The following is a 21,609-nucleotide window of genomic DNA, read 5'->3' as shown; positions in this document are numbered from 1 at the left end:
CCTGCAAAGATTAAGTGACTCCTCAAGAGTTCATACAGAGTCTATGCAGAGCTGGGAACTGAATATACATCTTTCAAATCCCATTACAATGCCTTAACCATAAAATCCTCCTCTCCTGGCCTAGTTTTTCTTATGCAGTGGTGGTGTGTGTGGGTGATGTGCAGTGACCTTATTCTAATAGGTAAGGTCATTAGTTATTTTTTCTGAATATTTACCAGAAGACCTTTTTAACCATCAAAAATAGACTAAATATTTATAGTATGAAAAAGGAGTTAAGATGTAATTTAATGTTACTAGATAAAATATATGATTATTTTAATTGTATTTTTTCTAACGTCCCTGAACCATGACTATAAACATAATTTTTAAAAAAACATATAAAGGAGCAAATATAAAAGGAAAATATGACTAGATGAAAAAATATGCTGGTTTTTCAGTGAAAATGGTAAGATGTTAAAGACTCTTTTCCTTTTGATAGTCTAATAATCAGTGTGTATGGTTACCTTTATTTTAAAAAACATAATACTAATTGTGCGGCTTTTTTCATTAAGTCGCCAGGATTTTTAGCAGGAATGTTAGCATTTCTTGAACAGCACAAAAGAGTTTGATTGCTATGTGTGTTGAAATTTGATTGAGTGTTAAATGTGTAGTCTGGGAAATTGCTATTTTTTCTTATCATTTTGGAGAGGTCAGCCTGTTGCTTTATTACCTACCTGTGCTGTGTTCCAACCCTGAGCCAGCTGTGATGTGCCACAGATGTACTATAGGTCATTATGCCCCCCCCCAAAAAAGTTTATAATTGAAAAGCTTAGCAAGCATGGGAAGGTCATATTGTGTTATAGTGTTATATGTACTGAATAAGACATTATTATTGAGACTCAGTCAAATCACCAGATGTTGGAAGACATTTGATGCTTAGTTGAAAATCTCACCAGAAAAATACTGTAAGTTAGAATTTCAAGTGTCACAGATTTTTGCAAGTCCTGGGCATGATTCTCCTCTCCACAGAGAGATGAACCCTTTCCACTGCAGTCTATGTGGCTGATTTGAAACCCCATGGTGAGACTCAGGCATAAATCCTTTAGTATTCTTAAGACTGCCACTACAGGCAGTCCCCGGGTTACGTAGAAGATAGGGACTGTAAGTTTGTTCTTAAGTTGAATCTGTATGTAAGTCGGAACTGGCGTCCAGATTCAGCCGCTGCTGAAACTGACCGCCAGTTCCAACTTACATACAGAATCAACTTAAGAACCCCAAGCGTCCCCAAGTCAGCTGCTGCTGAAACTGATCAGCAGCTGATTCCAGGAAGCCCGGGGCAGAGCAACTCTGCCTCGGGCTTCCTGTAGTCAGCGCTGGTCAGTTTCAGCAGCAGCTGACTTGGGGACGCCTGGGGCAGAGCAGCTGGGGTGCTGCTGGGTTGGTCCAGTAGCGCGGCTCGTCGGTGCTACTGGACCAACCCAGCAGCACCCCATCTGCTCTGACCCAGGCATCCTGATTCAGCCGCTGCTGAAACTGATCAGCAGCGGCTGAATCAGGATGCCTGGGGCAGAGCAGCTGGGGTGCTGCTGGGTTGGTCCAGTAGCGCCCAGAGCGGCGCTGCGGGACCAACCGGCAGCGCCCCAGCTGCTCTGCCACAGGCGTCCGGAGAAAAGCCTAGTCTGCTGGGGGGGGGGGCGTACTAGCTGCGCCCCCCCCACCCCAGCAGACCAGGAAGACGCGGGCGGCGGACCGAGACGCACCGCGGTCCCGCCGCCTGGGTCCTCCGCAGCTTTGCTCCCTGTCTCCCTGGTCTGCTGGTCTCCGTGGGGCGTCTGGGCTGTCCCGCTACCGGCTTCCCCCGAGGCTTTGCAAAGCCGTGGGGGGGCTCGGGCAGCAAGACAGCCTGGGCGTGCCTGGGCTGCTCCGCTGCCGGCTTCCCCGAGGCTTTGCAAAGCCGCGGGGGGGCTCGGGCAGCAGGGCAGCCCAGGCGTGCCTGCGCTGCCCCGCTGCCTGAGCCCCGCCTGGGCTGCCCCGCTGCCCGAGCCCCTCCGCGGCTTTGCTCCGTGTCTTCCTGGTCTGTAGACCAGGGAGACGTGGAGAAAGCCCCGGAGTACACGGGCGGCAGGACCGTGAGGTCCCACAGTCCGTGTCCTCCGGGGCGAGCCCCGTTTGTAACTGCGGATCCGACATAAGTCGGATCCGCGTAAGTCGGGGACTGCCTGTATAATAAAGAAGATGTCTGTGCAAAAACATTGTGCCAGAAGGGAAAAAAAAACTTTCATTATGACACTATACTAAATCATTTTTGTTTTGGTTCAACTGTCTGGCAGCTGTCACTCAAAAACAGAACTGGAAGAAAATTTTCATCAAACCATTTTTTTCACCAAAAATGGTTTGGGAATTTTTGTGTTTAACATTTTTTGTTTTTAGCAGAAAATACAAACAGAAAGGTTTCAGGGTTTCAGAGAATCAAATCTAAGACTTTAACTTTGTTTTCATTTTCTGCCTCACCTTTCTTTCCCTATTTTGTTTAACTCCTTTTCCGTTATCCATTTTGTCACTAGAGATGGAAAAACGAAAGAGCCAGGAGAAGAAAGGAAAACTAGAGGGAAAACCAGCAAGTGATAGTCCTCCCTCTTCCTTCTCTTTCCCTCCCCAAAAAAACCCCTTGAAAGAATGAAAATTGAATATCAAAGCACAATAATGTTTTGGTTTTCAAAGCTAAAATGTATTTTTTATTTTTGCCAACCAAAAGCCAAAAACTTCCTTGGAAGTGCCACTCAATGTAGTCATAAGTGTTTCCAGTGTCAGAGATTCTGCTCAAAAAAGGAGGGGATAAGCCAGGGATTTGTAACAGGCACATTCTTCATGGCGTGGTCAGCATACATGATGTATGCTTACCCACTGACCATGCTAATTCCCCAAATGGTCTGCAAACTCAATCCTCATAGCACCAGGACGATCCAGATAATTCTGGTTCACAAGTCTATTGAAACCTGCCTGTATCCTAACCCAGAATTTACCTCTTCTCTGAAACCAATAATCTCATAGCCAGAGCCAGATCCTGCATCCAGATCTTCTGTACCTGCACCTCACAGTATGCTGGGTGGATGGATATAATCAGTGCAGCAGTCTTGTTCTTCTCCAGTTAGGGGAGTTTAAATAAGCAATAGAAGACAGAACAAACTCACCTGGCAATATCAAAGATTCTCCCACTGGTGTCATCAAAACTCATTGAGTGCACATTATTCCTTGTTCCTGCAAATTCTCGACTGCTTACTTGAGCTAAAAGGAAAGAATTTTTCTGTCAAGATTCAGTTGGCAGCCATCTCAGCTTATGACCTGCTGTCAGAGAATCACACAGTCTTCTCATTTGACTGTTATTAGATTCCTAAAAGATGTAATTAAAGTGGTCCTCCAGGAACTCATGGGATTTAAACCTAATAGTCGCAGGTAGTAATCAGTGGGAGCATTTGTTATGCCTTTTCTAAAGGTATTGGAAGAGCTGCTGCTCACTGCTCCCTCAGTGGTCCTCACTATTTCAGAATAGGCGTTATTCCTCATGGAATGAGGTTTACAGAAGTTAGAATAAGCCATCTGTTATTTTGAATTTATTTCAAAATAACACTTGCAATTGTTATTTTGGAATAAGTGCCGTTATTCTGAAATAACACTGCTGTGTAGACGCACTCTAAGTGTTATGATCAATATCTGCCAGCAGTTATCAGTCACCAAACAATTTCAAAGCAGAGTATATTTATTGCAGGACAGAAGCCTTACAGAGAAAACACACATAATAATAACAGGTATACATGCATCCTAAACACACCAGCAGTTGCCTGTCTTCCATATGGTGTGTCTGGTAGGTCCAGTCCTTCAGCATGGTTTGGTTCCCTTCTTAGTTAGAGGATCATGTCTGTTCTTTTATTTCAAGAAAGATGTGGAGAAACTGGAGAGGGTCCAGAGAAGAGCAACAAGAATGATTAAAGGTCTAGAGAACATGACCTATGAAGGAAGGCTGAAAGAATTGGGTTTGTTTAGTTTAGAAAAGAGAAGACTGAGGGGGGACATGATAGCTGTTTTCAGGTATCTAAAAGGGTGTCATAAGGAGGAGGGAGAAAACTTGTTCATCTTGGCCACTAAAGATAGAACAAGAAGCAATGAGCTTAAACTGCAGCAAGGGAGGTTTAGGTTGGACATTAGGAAAAAGTTCCTAACTGTCAGGGTGGTCAAACACTGGAATAAATTGCCCAGGGAGGTTGTGGAATCCCCATCTGTGGAGCTATTTAAGAGTAGGTTAGATAAATGTCTATCAGGGATGGTCTAGACAGTATTTGGTCCTGCCATGGGGGCAGGGGACTGGACTCGACCTCTCGATGTCCCTTCCAGTCCTAGTATTCTAGGATTCTATGATTCTTTGTATTAAAATGAAGCCCTCCCTGTCAATTAAGTCTGGTCCTTCTTACCCCACGTTCTTTCTTTGTATCATGTGGTGTTTGAAACTGACCTGAAGTAGTATATGCCAGTCACTCCAGGGAGTAGTATTTCTCTGGAACTGCTTTCAATCCCAGGGATCGAAGTAATCTTCCCCCAGTGGATTTTGTTCCTGGTGAAGCTGTGATCACACTCTGCCATCGAGCAGAATATAATCCTCAGCCCACAGCAATACCTATGACATTCATAAAGATAATACAATAGTCTCTTAAGATACTGCATGTAGTTGGAAACCTATCACTGTAATATTTAGAACAATAAACATTATCTGGCTCTAAGACTATTTTGCTTTGTGCTCTGGATACAACAGAAATACAGCTTTTGGAAATGCTTTTACCTAACTATACAACATTTCATTTAGTTAACTTTTTCTTCTAACATCTCAATAGCTCCCTTATTGTGACCATAACCTTGGCAAAGGGGGCATATAAATTCATAGACAGAAAGAATATCTCACCTTTGCAATATAGAATATGTAGCTTAACCTTGATTGTCTTGGTCCTAAACTTGGACTGTATCTGGACTCCACTTTCCCTGCCTATCTCCAATTAAGACTGATTAATAGTGACTTTGTTCTTTAATTACACTAATAATAAATGACACAAGTTCAAAAGGAGATATATCTGAAAACTTATTCTATGTGTTTTCCTTTCCCTTCACAGTGCTGTGCGGTGGAGATGAGAGCTTCTTGTGTACCAGTGGAATCTGCATCCCTGGGAAACTACAGTGTAATGGCTACAATGACTGTGATGACTGGAGCGATGAGGCACATTGCAGTATGTTACTTTAAATCTGAATAGTGTTTGTCTAGACAGAACACTGAATCACTTAGTGGAGCTTAGAAACAAAAGTCAACTATTGAAACAGGATAAGAGCTTTGCATTTTGTATATATTCACTTCTGGCTTTTCTTTCAGGTTCCTATGAATAGCCTTTGCCCAGCCTAAGCACAGAATGTTTTTGTAGATTTTTTTTTTTAAAGTTTATGTTTAAAAGTTTTGATTTTATTGGCAGTTGAACAGCTAAGATTTCTTTAAGGCTCTATGGCAGTTGAAAATATTATTGGACAGATAATTTTTTTAATTGATAAGTTACCTGCCCTAAAGAGCATTTGCGTGAAAAGATAACCAGGTTACACATTTTGAATGTATATTGTTCTGGTACTTGGCTTTGATTTTACAGCAGATGCAAAAACCATCTACTTTAGAAAGTTGTTTCTTTTCCAGCCCTGAATATGACCTTTATAAACACATTTCACTATCAGGTGCCATGGAAAAGGAAAATGTATATGCTCATTACGTTTCTTCATCTGTCACTTCCATTCTCCAGTGTAGTATATATTTCAAAACTCAAGCACATTTTCGTCTGTTTAGATGAGTAAATTGTAAAACTAAAAGCCTTACGGTCAGACATTCTGAAAAAAAAATGAACATTAGACAAAAGAGTAAAACAAGAAGAAAGAGGGACCGTTTTAGGGATAAGTAAATGGTGAGTGTGTTTGGAAAATTATCAGTGAGTCAAACCAAGATTCTGGATCCAAATACTCCAAAACTGGAAAAATAAAATTACCTAAACAAATAATTATCAGACTTGATAACTGGGAGAAGCAACAATCAATTACATGGAATTACTAATTACAGTAAATGCTTCTTACAGGATGAGTTCAGGATAAATAAATCAAAATATGCTATTACTGATTAAGTTTATTAATGAGACGGCACTCAAGGAGTAACAATTTATACTTTACAAAGAATTCTTTTCCTTCTACACTAAAGGATGTCAACAAATAAACATGACTGAAATAAAGAATAAATTATTTAAATATCAAAATAAAAAAAGAAACTAATAAACAATTAAAATCAACAGGGGTGATGCAAATGATAAAATCAGGTAAATAAAATACACTTAACCAACCTTATTTTAATGCACTTTATATTTTAGAATTTCATACTGCTTTAATACAATATAGCAATATTAAAGCAGTATGAAATTCTAAAATATAAAGTATATTAAAATAAGGTTGGTTAAGTGTATTGAATGAATTAATATTAAATAGTTGAGTATAAAATTTGAAAACCTCTGAGAATTAACCACAGAGGTATTCACTTAATTAGATGCTATCAGCATCAATTAGTTGTTTATCCTAAGACTAACTAGTAGCTAAAATTAACAACATAATTCAACAGTTACAATAAAAAAGATATTATATAAGAGTAGCCATGTTGGGTCAAACCAGTGATCCATCCAGCCTAGGGGTGGGCAAAAAGTGGCCCATCCCTAATCTAGCTCAATAGTCTGTCTCCGACAGTGACTACTAGAGCTTTAGGGGAACTGTACTGAACAAGGCAGTTGGAGTGCTCCACTCTGTTTTCTTCCCAGATTCTGGCAGTCAGAGGTTTAGGGTTTACCTGAGCATAGAACTACAATGGCTATTAGCCAAAATGGTCAGGCATGATAGACCTATCATCTGTGAACTTATCTACAGTAATTCCTCATTTAAGACAATAGATGCATTTCTGAAAATGTTCGTGCTAAGCAAAAACATGCTATGCGGGGTCAATTTTCCCATTAAAAATAATGGAAAAGGTGGGGGTTGCATTTCAGGTGGTGGTGACGAGGTCAATTTTTTGTTGGTGCTCGGTCGTCAACATCAACATTAGATGAAGTAGATGGAACAGGCTTATCTTGTTCATCAGCTGATTTTTTTTTTAGGTTGAACATGAAAAAGCTTTTGATAGAGAGCTGCTTTAGTGCTTTTTGTTTTTCGTTGTAAAGTTGCTTGTAGCAAGATATGGCGCTTTCTAAGCTTTTCGCTACTTTTGAGCTCTGTTCACGATCAGGATCATTCTCATAAAAAATGTTTATTACATCACGTATAAACACAAGTCACCACGGTTTGTTAAAACACAAAGATAAACACGTGAGTGAGCAGAGGAGCACTGTGACCACGTGTATTCATCCGCTCATGCGTATTACCACTTTTTTCACAAACTTATACTGCCGCGTGAAGTAGTCCATCACTTGATTATTTTCATGTTACTTTGGGGACAGTCGTATTACTTGAAAAATGTTCCCTAAAAAAAATTGTGCTATTGTGAAAACGTGTTATATGGGCATGTGTGAAATGAATAATTACTGTAGTTCCTTTTCAGTTCTAGTTCAGTGATACTTTTGGTCATGACAACATCCCAGGGAATGATTACCACAGGTTAATTGTGTTTGTACACCATGGATTTATATAGTGGCATTATGATAATTTCAGTCTTATTTTGTATCCCTTTTCAAATACAGGCAGTCCCCGGGTTACGTACAAGATAGGGACTGTAGGTTTGTTCTTAAGTTGAATTTGTATGTAAGTCAGAACTGGTACATATTGTAGGGGAAACTCTAGCCAAACATTTCTCCAGAGCTCAGTTTTATTCTCCCACACCTCACTTCCCTCAGTCCTTTATTCTCAAGCTGAGGTGTCTGCTGAAAAAAGCCGCTACGTGTCTCCCTGGTCTGCTGGGGGGGGGCGCTAGCTTCGCATCTCCCAGGTCTGCTGGGGGGAAGCAGCTAATGCGGGATTGCCTCACCTCGTTTGTAAGTAGGGATCCGATGTAAGTCGGATCCATGTAACCCGGGGACTGCCTGTAGTTCCTAACATTCTGCAAGCCTTTTGGACCACTGCATTGAGCAATGTGCTCTTTGGACATAAAGCAGAGATTGGAACACTTTATTAAGTGTAAAACAGTAACTGGAACCAAGACCAATGTTTTCATAATACTGAAAGGTGCTAGTTACCCTAAATATTTTGATGTGTTATTTATCAGTTGAATTATTACATGGTTGATGATCTAAGTAGACAACTTAGACATGAAAAGAAAATGTGCTTTTCTCTGACTTTCTGCCCTTTAAACTAGTTTGTATAAACTAACTTCTTAGTGCTGGTGCTGATATGTGTCATTCCTGTATCTAACAGAATCTAGAACAACAACTGGTAAACTTTTTACACAGATGCGATTCAACAATGTCCAAATTTTATTTGATCTTGGATATGTTTGATCCAGAATTAAGTTTGTTTTAATGCTGCTGTTGTAAACCTTTGGAGAGAGAGGAAAAAAAAGACGGGGGGGGAGGTGGATGGATTAGCAAATGCAGACTTATTTACATCTTTGAAATGATATAAAAGGTTTTCTGTAAACTAATTAACCAACAAATTCTATTCAGTTTCAACTCAGTAGACTTCAAAATGCACTTAATTGAATATTTTAAGTGGCACTGGACTGAATTAGGATACATTAACAATTGAGCAGGGACGTGTGATTCCCAGCGCACATAGACATACATACCCATGCTAGTTTTCCTCAAGCTAGCACCTAAAAATAGCAAAATGATTTATAGTGTCATGGGGTGGCTGCTCACTCTAGCTGCCTCTGTGTTGCCTGGGACAATCCTACCCTCTGGGTACATGGTTGGTGTGCCACTGTGGACACAATTTAATTTTGTAGATGCTAGCCCCAAAAAGCTAGCATGGGAATGTCTATGCAAGATGGGAGTCACACCTCAGTGCAAATATAGCCTTATCCTTAGGTTCAAAGGTCAAACTCTGCTGTTATAAATTGGCACAATTCTATTGAAATAAACATATGGGCTTATATAAAAACACAATGGTTATGAAATGAAAGATGAAAAGCAATAATTTCACTAATACATTTTGTGATTGAAATGAAAACATTTTTGTGAGTTTGCTTTAGATTTAAAACTGAAGCAGAACAGCATTATTTCTCCAACATGTGAAAGCTGGAGAGGTCAAATTGTTGACAAAAAAGTACAACAAAATACGTGCTTTTAGATAAGTATATAATCACTTCATCTAGGTTTTTTTTTTTAAGCATGTTCAAAATAATCATTTTTCCTAGTGTTCTGTTAAATTGAATAGCATTTCCAAATATCTGAAGAAATAGGTTGCTAGCCATCTTGCTTTCATGCTAACTTGTGGCCACAACTGGATTTGCTGCGGTGGATTCTTGCAACTGCATACTGCCCTATTGCTCTGCATGGGTACTCATAGACCCAGTTGCAGCATCTGGCACCCCAGGGAGACACATTCTGCTTACTTTCTTAGTTCAAAAAATGTTAATATATTTTCCATGCAAATAAAACTTACTTTAAAACAACCAGGGAGCTCTTCAGCCTTGCTGAATTAATCTACTGGCTAATACTTCAATTATTGTGAATTATGTCAGCAGACAGAATCTATTTCTGGGAAATACATTAGACGTAAAATGGCAGCTCTCATAGAAGACTCTTTTGTTATTTGTAGTGCAGTAAGAGCCGATTGCCAGACACCATATAAACACAGGATAAAAGACAGTTCCTGCCCCCAAAGACCTTATAGTCACCTGCAAATTTAATCAGGTTTCTTTACCTGGAATGTTAAGGATAGCATGAACCAGAGCTTCAGCTAAACACCAACAGACATGAACAAAAGTGAAACACAGCTACAGGTTTCATTTTACTGTGCCCCGGTGAACCAAATATCTAAGGTTTCACACCATGCTTTTCAGATGTCTCCCATTTTGAGAGATGTCACTCATTTAAGATGGGAGAGTAGTCCCCACTGACCTTACCACAGAGAAGACACTGCAGTAAGTATGTTGACTGCCGCTATGCTGTTTGCATAGCTGAAGTGGCGTAGGTTAGATCGGGGGAGGGGGGGCGGGTGGTTAGCATAGACAAGGGATGTAAAAGGCATTTACAAATGTAAAAGTGACAGCTTTTTACTGAAGAGCCTGCAGCGAAGCCTCCCCCGGAGCGGGACCAGCAAGGGCTGTCTGCTCCTGAAGAAGAGGCTTCCCTGCCGCAGTGGAACTGGCTTTCCCAGGAGCGGGGCCAGTAGGGGCTGCGGGCCCTGCTCCCAGGGAGGCTTTGCTACAGGCTCTGCAGCCAGCTTCCTGGAAACGGGGGCTGGCAGCTCCTGCCCGCTTTGCTCCTGGGGAGCCAGCATATAACCTGCGGAGGGGGTATAGGTGGGCCCACCACAGACGGAGCAGCCCCTACCTGTAGTGCGCCATAGGCAGATGGAGTGTCTTATTTTCTTTTGCCCAGGCTGGACAAGATCAAGATGGCAATGTTAATCATGAAATGAGAGAGTGACTTTGGAGTTAAATTTACAAGTACAGGGCAATTTTTGCACTGGCTTGCGTAATACTGACAGACCCCAGTCTACCAGTGAAATCAGATCTGGGACCTTGGGAGCTTAGCGTATGAGTCTCTGCAGCATGAGTTATTAGCTAAGGCTGTAGAGCAGCATCATTATTCATTCTGGAAGAGGTCTCAGTGCCACTAGAAGAGACCGTACCCCATACCAAGAAGGTGTGTGGATTATACTTACACATTGTGCAAACCTACTATTTAGAGAGGTGTAAGTAAAAGTAGAATGTGTCATTCTGAAAATAAGGTTCCTTCCACCCGCTTCTACTAAACAAATCCAGTAAAATTATACAAACATTTTTAAAACATGTTGCACAGAAGTAATTGGACCCCCTAAAATAATCTTTAAGAAGTAGGGTTGGAAATGGATAGACAGAAGAGTGTGTGTTACAATAGTAAAATGGAAAGGGCATATATATTAATATAAGTTATAGGGCTGATAAATCTGAAAGGTTGACCGGCATTAACCAAACTGATATGAAACTTCTAAAAGATTTGGATTTAACGGAGATTGGAACAGTTCAAATAATTCTTGCTTAATGAAAACTGGACTTGGCTCTTTCCTAATTAAAATTAAATTCTACCAATACAAGTGATGGTTATGAAGTTTGATTTGGATAATGACGAGATTAAGTAGCCGTGTCTAATATATTATAACCAGTGTCTTAATAAAAATATTAATACATTTAAACTTGAACATTCACTTATTTCAGCCCTTGCAAAGACATTTGTGTGCCTTTGTTTAAGTTACACTGCCTTTCGGAGTGCTGTTGTCAAGCTGTGCCATGCTCTAAATGTCATTTCTGTAACTATCAAACAGTTAACTTAGCCAGAAGAGGCACCAGGGGGCAAAGACAGCTTTGTTTTGTTTATCATGAGGAATAATAAGAAATAGATACTGTCAAAGTTACATACCAATGGGGAAAGATAGAAGATTGCCAGGGTGTAGTTCATGCTGAAACAGATTCAAGACAAATAATGTTTTGAATTTTAAACCCAGCTGGATGCTGTTCTGCTCATATGGAACATACATAGAACTCACATATTTTCATTTTACTTTTATGGTTTTGAAATTTGCCATCTTCATTTTTTTTTTTTTAAATATCCTGGTCTGGAAAATTCAAGACAGAGAGATTATTTTATTACATTATCTTACTCATAGGGCGTGGCTTTTAAGTAATAAGTTTAGACATGAACTTCTGAAATAATACAAAATTAGTAGAGAGAATAAATCTTTTTGTGGAAGCAGGAGGTGATTAATATTAGGGATGTAAAAAACGACAATACTGAACCTGTTAAATGATTTATTTAACCAGTTAATCACCGGCCCACAAGCTGTGGGGACTGCTTTGTCCCTGCCGCTGCCACGGGTGGTGGGGGCTTCCCCAGCCCTGCTGTGGATAGTGGGAGCTGCCCTGGCCTTGCCCCTTTCAGGGGCAGATGGGGCTGCCCCAGCTCTGATGTGGCCGCAGGAGTCCAGCTGGCAGGGCCAGTTAACCAGTTGCTTTGTAGGCAGGCTAATAAGTCACTATGGCCATCACAGAACAGATGCTTCCCAAGGATACACTGAAGTACCCAAGCACGGAGTGTGCATAAAGAGTGCTGTTCCTGCAGCCCCTGTGCTGTGCATGCTGCTAGCTCTAGTACAGGTTGAACCTCTCTAATCTAGCTCTCTCTGGTCTGGCAACATCTGTGGTTTGGCATGATTTTAGTTAGCAGGATGTCCGCTTATCATGAGTGTGGCTAAGTTTCCTGCAGTCCTGTAAAATTTGTTTATAGCAACCAGTCCAGGCTCTCCATGTTCTGTGCTGTTATTTAGCTCTAATTTACCCCTGTATGTCTTCTAAGAGCCCAGTCAGCAGTGGAAGTGTTGGTAATATTGCTAGACGATATTGATCTCTCATGGTTTGGCAAATTCTCTGGTTCTGATAGGTCAGGTCCTGAGGGTGTTGGACTAGAGAGGTTCAAACTGTACAGTTAAGGAGGGTACCTAGTGGTCATCTTTTTTCTTGTCAAAGAGGAGGTACTTTAAATTTGTGGCATTACAGACATGTTTTCTCTTGTGATTATAAAATCTGACACAGTATACAAGCAGCGTAATCCCATGTCTCTACAACCTGTAATATCTTGGTAAGCTAACCTAAGTCTTCTTCATGCAGGTAGGGAAAAATATACTGTAGTTCTAATTGGAAAATTTATTTTCTTTCTAACAAAAATACATGTTTGTTACAGGAATTTTCTCCATTATCATAGAGAAACCATCATTAAAAGCATTTATGACATGACAAACATTTTCTTTTTTCATTCATGGCTTTAACATCAGGGACAGTATAGAAAGCTTACCTATGTACTTCCTCCAAGGTTGTTCTCTCCCTGCAACTTGCAAGCAAAATAATATTTTCTTTCTAGCAAAACTGTAAGTTATATTTGTATTTTTATTTAAACACCATACATTATTATAAGTTGGTATAGGTAGATTTTTTAAAAACCAATCATTCTTCAGTTTTCCATATAGGGTTGTATTTTGTGGTGTTTTAGTTACAGTTTGGAATCTTCCAGACTTTTCTTCCCAATGCCCATTTTTCCTTCTTGGATCTAGTTACAAGTAGTTTAGAGATCTCTTCCAGTGACACTCTTTTCATTTTGATTTTTCTCATGATATTTAGCCACAGCTCTTTATTGTTTTTAAAAGTGTGGGAGTGCACTACTTTTATAAGCCAATGATTTTATGGGTTCTGGGCCATCCACCCATTCCCATGAAGGTGGTCTTCTGATGCTTCATGAAGGCTGCAAGTAGTGGAGGCAGGCCCAAAAAGGGAAGTATCCAGAAGGCAGAATGGGTAGAGGATGGACAGAAAGATGGAAGGGAAAGGGCCAAGTTGCAAAAGGCAAAGGCTCATGTGGAAATGTTCCCAGAAATTATGTTACAGGAAGAAGGCTTATCCTCATCCTTTCTATCAATGAATCAATTTCTTGTCCATGAATTACAATTTTACAGGTACTAGCATCACCTTACTACTGCCATCAGATATTACAGAACAGAACGATGTGCCAAAACCTGCATGTTATCCCTGTATGTTATCCCTCCAAAATAATTGTAAATAATCATATGTACCTTCGTGTCTCATAAGAACGGCCATAGTGGGTCAGACCAAAGGTCCCATCTAGTCCAGTATCTTGTCTTCCAACAGTAGCCAATACCAGATGCCCCAGAGGGAATGATCAGAACAGGTAATTCTCAAGTGATCCCTCCCCTGCCATCCATTCCCAGGCTGTGACAAACAGAGGCTAGGGAAACCATTCCTACTCCATGGTCTCACTGTAATAACATGGAAGAACACTGAATTCAGCAAGATAAGAAGTGTTTTTACACTGAACACAAGAGTACTTACTGGATTCTTTGTCCCATGTGCCACACAATAGACCGGGGTTTCCCAACCTATGGGTCGGGACCCAAATATGGGTCACCATTACATTTCAAAAGGGCTGCTAAGTGTCTTCCCAGGTGGCTCTGCCCTCCCTCTCCCCCCCCCCCCCCATTTTTGAATTGCCTTGGGTCACCAAGTCTTCCTGAATTGTCAGAATGGGTCCCCATCTGGAAAAGGTTGGGAACCGCTGCAATAGACAGTCATGGAAAGACAGAGCAAACCCGGTCGGGGATGTCTGCATTAGTATATTATTTAGAAAGTAAATAATGGACCAAATTCTGAGCTCACACCAGTGCAAACTGGGGCTGTGTCTACACTGCACCTTTCTTGCGCAAAAGCCTATGCAAATGAAGCACAGATTAGCATATTGTTGTGCTTCATTTGCATAATTAGGGGCCACTTTTGTGCAACAGGCTTTTGCACAAAAAGGAGCTGTAAAGCCTCTTGGGCAATAACAGTCCCTAGTTAACTATGCAAATGAAGCGTGGCAATATGCTTATCTGCACTTCATTTGTATAGGCTTTTGTGCAAGAGAGGTGCAGTGTAGATGTAGCCTAAGAGTTTTGTCTTTGAAGTCACTCTAGTAAGAACAAAATCAGGCCCATAAACTCTTACAGTAAAAGATATGGGGTCAAAGTTGCAAAACAACTTACTCTTTGGGTAACTGTAGCCCTTGAAAATCAAGAGTGATCCTGCATGATCTAGAAGTGAGGGTGGGAATAATGAGCAGCTACAATTCCTATCATTTCTGAGCCTTGGAGAATAATTCATGAAAACAGTAATGGGCAGTTCAATGCAGAGAAAGGCACTGGATATAAGAAGAAATTGATTTTCATGTGCTGTTTCACAATAAGTTTTATAATGTAGCCCTATCTTCCTCTGCTTTGAGTCTATAACATATAAGTAAAGCACTGTCATGCTTTGGAAAATGTTTAAATTTGCTCATCTATGTCTTGATAACATTGTGTAACAGTAACATTTTTAGACACTTGATCCAGCCCATCAAACCAACAAAAAAGGTGTTTTGTATCTTTAAAAAGATACCAGTCCCAGAGCCTTGTCTTCAGCCAAGATATGAAACACGCAGAAAAAGTCAGGCCTGATTCTGGGGCCATGGTATGCAGGCTTGTTCCGGAGCATTCATTATAGCAGCCTGAGGCTTCTGCTAATTTACTTCTGTTATCAATTTCACAATGGGGGTAACCAGAGCCAGATGTTGGAACAATCCAGGTTTTTCCCAGCCATACACACTTTGAATGGCAGAAAATGTAGGGTAGCAGTCATTATGCAGGCTGTTCATCACCAGAGAATCCTTCTATTCTAGACATATCATTTTGGGTCCAGATATGTTGGCTCCATGACCAGGTTGTATGCACTGTGTGGCACAAAAAGACTTGATTGGCCAAATCTTTCAGTGTATTTCCTGAGAATGGTAAGAAGAACTGAGAACTAAATGCGGTAGCTGTCACTTAGCAATTCCTGTTTTAACACCTTTCGTTGAATGGCAACGTTATTGCTGGGAACTGGTCCTGTTCAACTGACTTGAATATTAATGGGATTTGAATACTGGCAACAGGTGTTTTTTTTTAGGGGAGAAAAAGTACCTGGTCACATGCAAGTCTGTGGCACTATTACCAGGGAAGTGCTAGTGTAGCACATCACCTTTTGGTGCTTTCTGGCATGCCTCCTGCTCTGCAGCATGAGTGCTAAGTTTTGCTGAGTTGTGGTCTTAGACAGAATTGTGCAGCCAGAGAGGCATGTCAAAATACTTCTTTCCTGGCTGCAGTCAAAAAGGTCTACCAAAGTGTTTTTGATCTTTCTTCTCGTATTCAGTTTCCACGTAGGATTCTAATGAGCTGATGTGCGTATAGAATATGGTTGTTTTATGTGTGTGTTTTTACTATTGTCATATAGCTACTGTGTATAGCTATTAATCTAGATTAACTTGCTTTATCACTTCTGTGGGGCTGTAAAAATAGAACACAATGCAGTGCTTTGTTGATGTATTTTATGAATATTTGTTTTTCAGATTGCAGTGAGGATGTGTTCCGTTGTACTACAGGGAAATGCCTGAATTACACCTTTGTTTGTGATGGATATGATGATTGTGGAGACCTGAGTGATGAACAAAACTGTGGTAATTAGGAGTGCTACATTTCTCTAAAGGCTATAATATAATAGCATTGCCTAAACTAACGAAATCTTTTCCCTTGCCAGAAACAGTAATATACCCACATGCAAGGAAGAGAACACACATTATTAAAGTGTATGACTTTTCATAACTAATATAAAAGGTTTGGGGAATTCTACCATTCGGTGCTTTTGCACAATTTTTGTGTTTTATACAAATCAGGTACATATTTTATTGAAGAAATGGTGACTTGGTTGTAAACTTATTCAAGATGTGTTGACAGCTTTCTGCTAATTCAGCAGCGGATATAGGACAAAATAGCATCTAAAGATGCTGCATATTGGTGATGCCAGCAGAGCACGCCTCCTCCAGGGACTCCTAACTCCCCCCGTCCCTGGCACATCACAAACCTGGCTTTTCAGGTACTGCGTTGGCTGTTTGGGGGAGGGGAGCAGCCAGTGCACGTCCTGAAACCCTGGAAGTGGCGCGCAGCTGTGGGACTTCTGTCCACCCTGCAGGAAGCCAGCGCTACCTCCATTGTCACTGGAGGTAAGCAGTGGGGCTTCCTGAGAGGTAGAGGACAATGGGGGAGGGGACCTGACTGCCTCGTGATCGACTGGTTGAGTCCTCCCAATCAACCAGTCAATCGTGATCGTCGGGTTGGTGACCACGGCCCTATGGGAAAGAATCAATGGACACAAATCAGATACCCATAAAGGGAATGTACAGAAACCTGTTGGGAGAACTCTTCAATCTACCTAATTACTGTTTAAAAGATCTCCAGGCGTTTGTCTTGTCACAAACCAATTCTACAAGCCAAATACACAGAGAGGTGTTGGAATTACAATGCATCCACAAATTCAATTCTCACATTGATGACCTCCTCAATTGAGATAACGCATGGCTGGGACATTATCAACCTAACATTCAGTGAAGGTGCCAACAGCTCTTTGTCTGTATAGATTCTTGCGTTAGTACCCTTCCTCTCTAATTGCTATCCTATGATCCTTAATGCAGGAATGCAGGACTATGTAGCACTTTAAAGACTAACAAGATGGTTTATTAGATGATGAGCTTTCGTGGGCCAGACATGGCTACATTTCTATTACTATTCCCTATGATCCTTATCTGCTTATTTTAACTATCCAATCTTTAGGTGCTTATAGGTTACCAGTTCTGCCTACTTGTTTTTCCCTTTGATATTTTCATACCCTCTGCTCCTTGTCTCCCGCACCCTTCCTTTTTTTTTCTTCCCACCCCCCTCCCTTTTTCCCTATTTATTTTGTGTCTGCACATCCTAAACTCAAAACTCCGGTCATCTGAAGAATTGAGCTGTGCTCACAAAAGCTCATGATACCATCAACATGTTTTGTTAGTCTATAAAGTGCTACCAGACCATTTGTTTTTTTTAAGTTTATACAAGTATATTTAACTCCACTAGTTCAGATGGCAGTTTTTTTTATAAGGGAATAAATATTTCTGGCAAGAGGAATAACTAACAATAAAGGTATAAGTTACTTTTCTGTTGATATAACTATTTTTGGAGAGAAAAAATCACAACCCTCACCAAAAGACTATTCTACTTTTTTTTAAGTCTAGACCAGAGCTTAGAGTATAACTGTATTTAAGCCACGGCAGCTGCACTGCTGCAGCACTTTGAAGCAGACAATGCCTATGCCGACAAAGGGGTTCTCTTATTGGTGTAGGTGATCCATGTCCCTGAGAGGCAGTAGCTCAATCGATTGATGCATTCTTCCTTTGAGCTAGTACAGTGTATATTAGGAGTTAGATTGGTATAGTTACATCTCTCAAGTGTGTGGATTTTTTCTTACTGGACTCTATCAAAGGGACTACCGGTATTTGTGATAGTCTATTTGTGATGGAAGGTGCTACTCCTTATGTGTTAGGTTGGCAGAATCAGGTTGTTACAGTGAAATCCCTACCCTGTTAAAGTGCTCAGTTGTGTACCATGGTCTGTAATAATTTTTTAGCAAATTGGAAACAAGTTACACTTCTTAACTTAATAACATAGTAACAGCAAACATTGACATAAAACAGTGTGTGGCAGCAATTACTCTCAGATTTGTCTCATCTTTAACATACTCTCAAGAACTTTTATACCAGGTGTATTCCTTATATTCAACCTTTGCTAAGGGATTGACAAAGAAAGTTTATTATTTGATGAAAAAAACTAATTAAAGGGCTAAAAAGGATAAGAATTCTGTCTCTTCTTGGAGCTTTCTTATAGAAAGTTCTTGACCTCTTCCAAGGATTAGCATACTGTTGTGATCATTACGTGTCCCATAGTGCAATGCAGATCTGTCTTTTTTTTTTTTTTAACTTTTAAACAGTTTTGTGGTGGGAGAGAGAGATTTTTCTTCTAACTTGGCCAAGAAGGCTGGCAAAACAAATAGCCGTGTCTATAATAGGTAAGACCACAAGGGCTTAAGCCTGTGGAAGAATGCATTTTTCATCTGGGAATCTTAGTTATTTCCATCTGTGAAGCAGTGTTCATTTCAGCTCTCAACTGATGTCTCCCTCTGGGAGGTGTAAAATGAAGAAGTAGTGTTTCCACAAACACGGTATCGTTGACTCTTGCTGTGTCTTATGACTTCCCAAAATTTGTGCATTGTTACTTCTGTGTGTCTGTTCAAAATTCTTTATCTTATCTTTCAATAGGGACAAGATCTCTAGAAATCTTTTACCTCAGCCTCTTTTTTGTTGTGCAGCATCAAAATTCTTTCTTCAGCATGAACAGATTTATCCGCAATACTAGCCACAAAGTCTTCCAAATCCTTATTGGAGATAACTAGCGATTCTAGCAATTCTTTCATTTATTATAGTTTCCTCCAAGACTCTTTTAAAATAGGTGACATCCAAGGCCGTGTCTCTTTCTTGATTTCTCTGAACCTTATTTCACTGAGGAGCCAAATGATAATCTATTCCTTATAAACTATTTGAGTCTTCAGTGTAATCTTTTACATCAGACACATTTTATTTCTTCCAGTCATATTATCTATTAGTAATTGAGTGAAATGTCAAAAGCTTAGTTTCTCTGTTCAGAATACTTCCCATTTGTTGCTGTAAACCTAAATTATTTTAATAGATAATGGTCTATACAGTGGTCACCAGTGGAAACTTGGCAGTTGCCTTAGGTAACACTGCGACAGGTAATAGCTGTCCATCTCTTCCACCAACACAGACCACTCTGAAACCTTTTTGCTTGAGAACACCAGCGTGCACTGTATTTACAGTGTCTGTGTCCCTCCATCAGTACAAACCAATGGACTGACACCCTTATACTGTTTTCAGCTTTCTGTTCCTTTCTTCAAGGGTTGAGTGTTTGAAATCTCTGCACTCCAATAGCTCCCTCATCAGGCTTTCCTAGCCTTCTCTCTCCTCACTTCTTCCTCAAGCACTTCCTTCCTGTGCTCCTTTTCATCTATTTTCCTGTTAATGGGTTAGTTAGCTTAGTACCATTGTTAACTCTGACCTGATCTTATGATCTAGGGTCCTCTGTCATGTCTTATGAGTGATTTTATTCTTGATAAAATGACATTATAGGAATGATTGGAGTGTGTAGCTTATTTGCTTAGAACATTCATGGGGCCAAGTAGGTGAACACAAGTAAATGGCTTGTTAATCTTGCTAGAGTTAAGGGTATGTTATAGTACGTGAAAGCTTTTTACAACAGTTATACTAAAGGCCGAAGTGGAGCTGAAATGTGAGGGACTTAAGGCAATAACCCTGGGTCAGAAACTTTGCATGCATATTGAGGGAAATAAGTAAGAAAGAAGGAAGTTTTGTGGTGTATGAGACTTTGCACCTCAAAGTAACACCCTGGAATCCCTCATATTCAACATTATCATATGATAATGGTATGTTTTGTACAAAGTGTTGCTTGGGAGGAATCGTTTAAAAATCTTAGTCTGTTGAATTGTGTGCTACCATTGTATGTGTAGTTGTGAATTATTGCTACATGTGTTTCTGAAGCATGCTGTGAAGTTGGGATACGCTTACAGTCAGCATTTCATTTGCAACAAAGGGGGGCCAGACAAGTGTAGCTGGCCCATAAAATGACGACTAACCCCAAAGCTCCTGAAATTAGGCATGTATTCAATGTAGATTGGTTGGCCAACGAGGACTGTCTGAGCCCCATGTCATAGCAAGGATCTTTCTAGTAGCTGAAAGAATATATATGTTGCTTGGTCTCTCTCCGTCCCCCAACTCAGCATGTGGAAGATCATCTGGAGAACAAACACTTGGAACTAGGGCAGGGGTAGGAAGTAATTTTCACAGGGGGACCACTCCTTGGGTCTTACATTTCTACTATATTAATGGAGAGGGCGTGGGGTTTGAGAGGGAGTTGGGCGTAGGATGGAGTGCTGGGCTGAGGCAGTGGGTTTAGGTGTGGGAGGGAGTGCAAGGTACAGACTCTGGCCAGGAGGTGCATACTATAGGTGGCTCTTGGCCTGCAGTGCAGCAGGACACTCAGGCAGGCTGCCTGTCTTCTGTATTCCACGCCACTCCTGGAAGCGGGCAGCTGCTGCTGGTATGTCTTTCCACGCCCCTTGGGGTAGTGAGGCAGCAAGTCTTCATGTGTTGCTTGTGGCTATAGGCACCACCTCTGCATCTCTCATTGGCCAGTTTATGTCCAATGGGAACTGTGAGGACAGTGCAGGGGGACTCTGCACAGAGTCCCGGACCATCTTCCCCTCACCAGGAGCGCACAGAGACATGGTAGCAGCAGCCTACCACTTGTGGGAACTGCGACATGAACTGTGAGAAGTCAGCCTGCCTGAGCATCCCACTGTGATGGAGGCTAGAGAGAGATGTTAGTGAACTGGATCTGCCCCACAGGCCATATCTTTCTCACCCTGGAACTAGGAATATTGGTCCCAGGCTGGAAAGGAGTGCACTTTGTGTATTGAGGAACTGTAAGTTGCCTGTAACATCTGTTAGGGAGAGAAACCATTTGATTCAAATCTTATTCAGTCTATCAAAGTTACAATTTATATTTTGTTACTATTTTTATTTCTTAGGAAACCAACATCGTCCTCTATGCCTGTTACTTATAATCACTTACAATTTATCTTTCCATAGTTAATAAATCTGTTTTATATTTTACTCAAAATAGTATGTTTTTATTGGAACCTGAGCGGAGATCCCTCTAGCACTTCAAAGACTGATGCGTGTCCAATTTCCTCTGAAAAAGTGGTACATTAAGGAATGAGTTTACGCTGGTCAGGCTTCTGATTAGGACAAGATGGCACATGGGTGTAGGACTGGAGCTGGGGGACATTGTCTGAAGCCTCCCTATTGATGGTTCATGAGTGGCAGGGAGTAGCTCATGTAGCTCAATTGGGTATGTCCCTACTCAGGG

At 40.8% G+C, this 21,609-nt stretch overlaps 1 protein-coding gene across 7 annotated transcripts in view; it reads left to right on the top strand.

The window, feature by feature from the left end:
• Positions 1-21,609, top strand: part of CORIN (corin, serine peptidase) — a 221,622-nt gene that overhangs the window by 127,492 nt on the left and 72,521 nt on the right. For all 7 annotated transcript variants that reach the window (XM_075930473.2, XM_089777859.1, XM_075930476.2 and 4 more), the window contains 2 exons: positions 5,136-5,249; positions 16,125-16,232. In XM_075930473.2, the coding sequence (XP_075786588.1) occupies positions 5,136-5,249; positions 16,125-16,232 (222 nt within the window). The remainder of the gene's footprint in view (positions 1-5,135; positions 5,250-16,124; positions 16,233-21,609) is intronic.

This window comes from Pelodiscus sinensis, chromosome 4 (assembly GCF_052426305.1).
Source record: "Pelodiscus sinensis isolate ZL-2025 chromosome 4, ASM5242630v1, whole genome shotgun sequence".
Taxonomy (NCBI): Eukaryota; Metazoa; Chordata; order Testudines; family Trionychidae; genus Pelodiscus; species Pelodiscus sinensis.
Note: the sequence above shows the minus strand (reverse complement) of the source record. Positions and strands in the feature narration are given on the sequence as shown.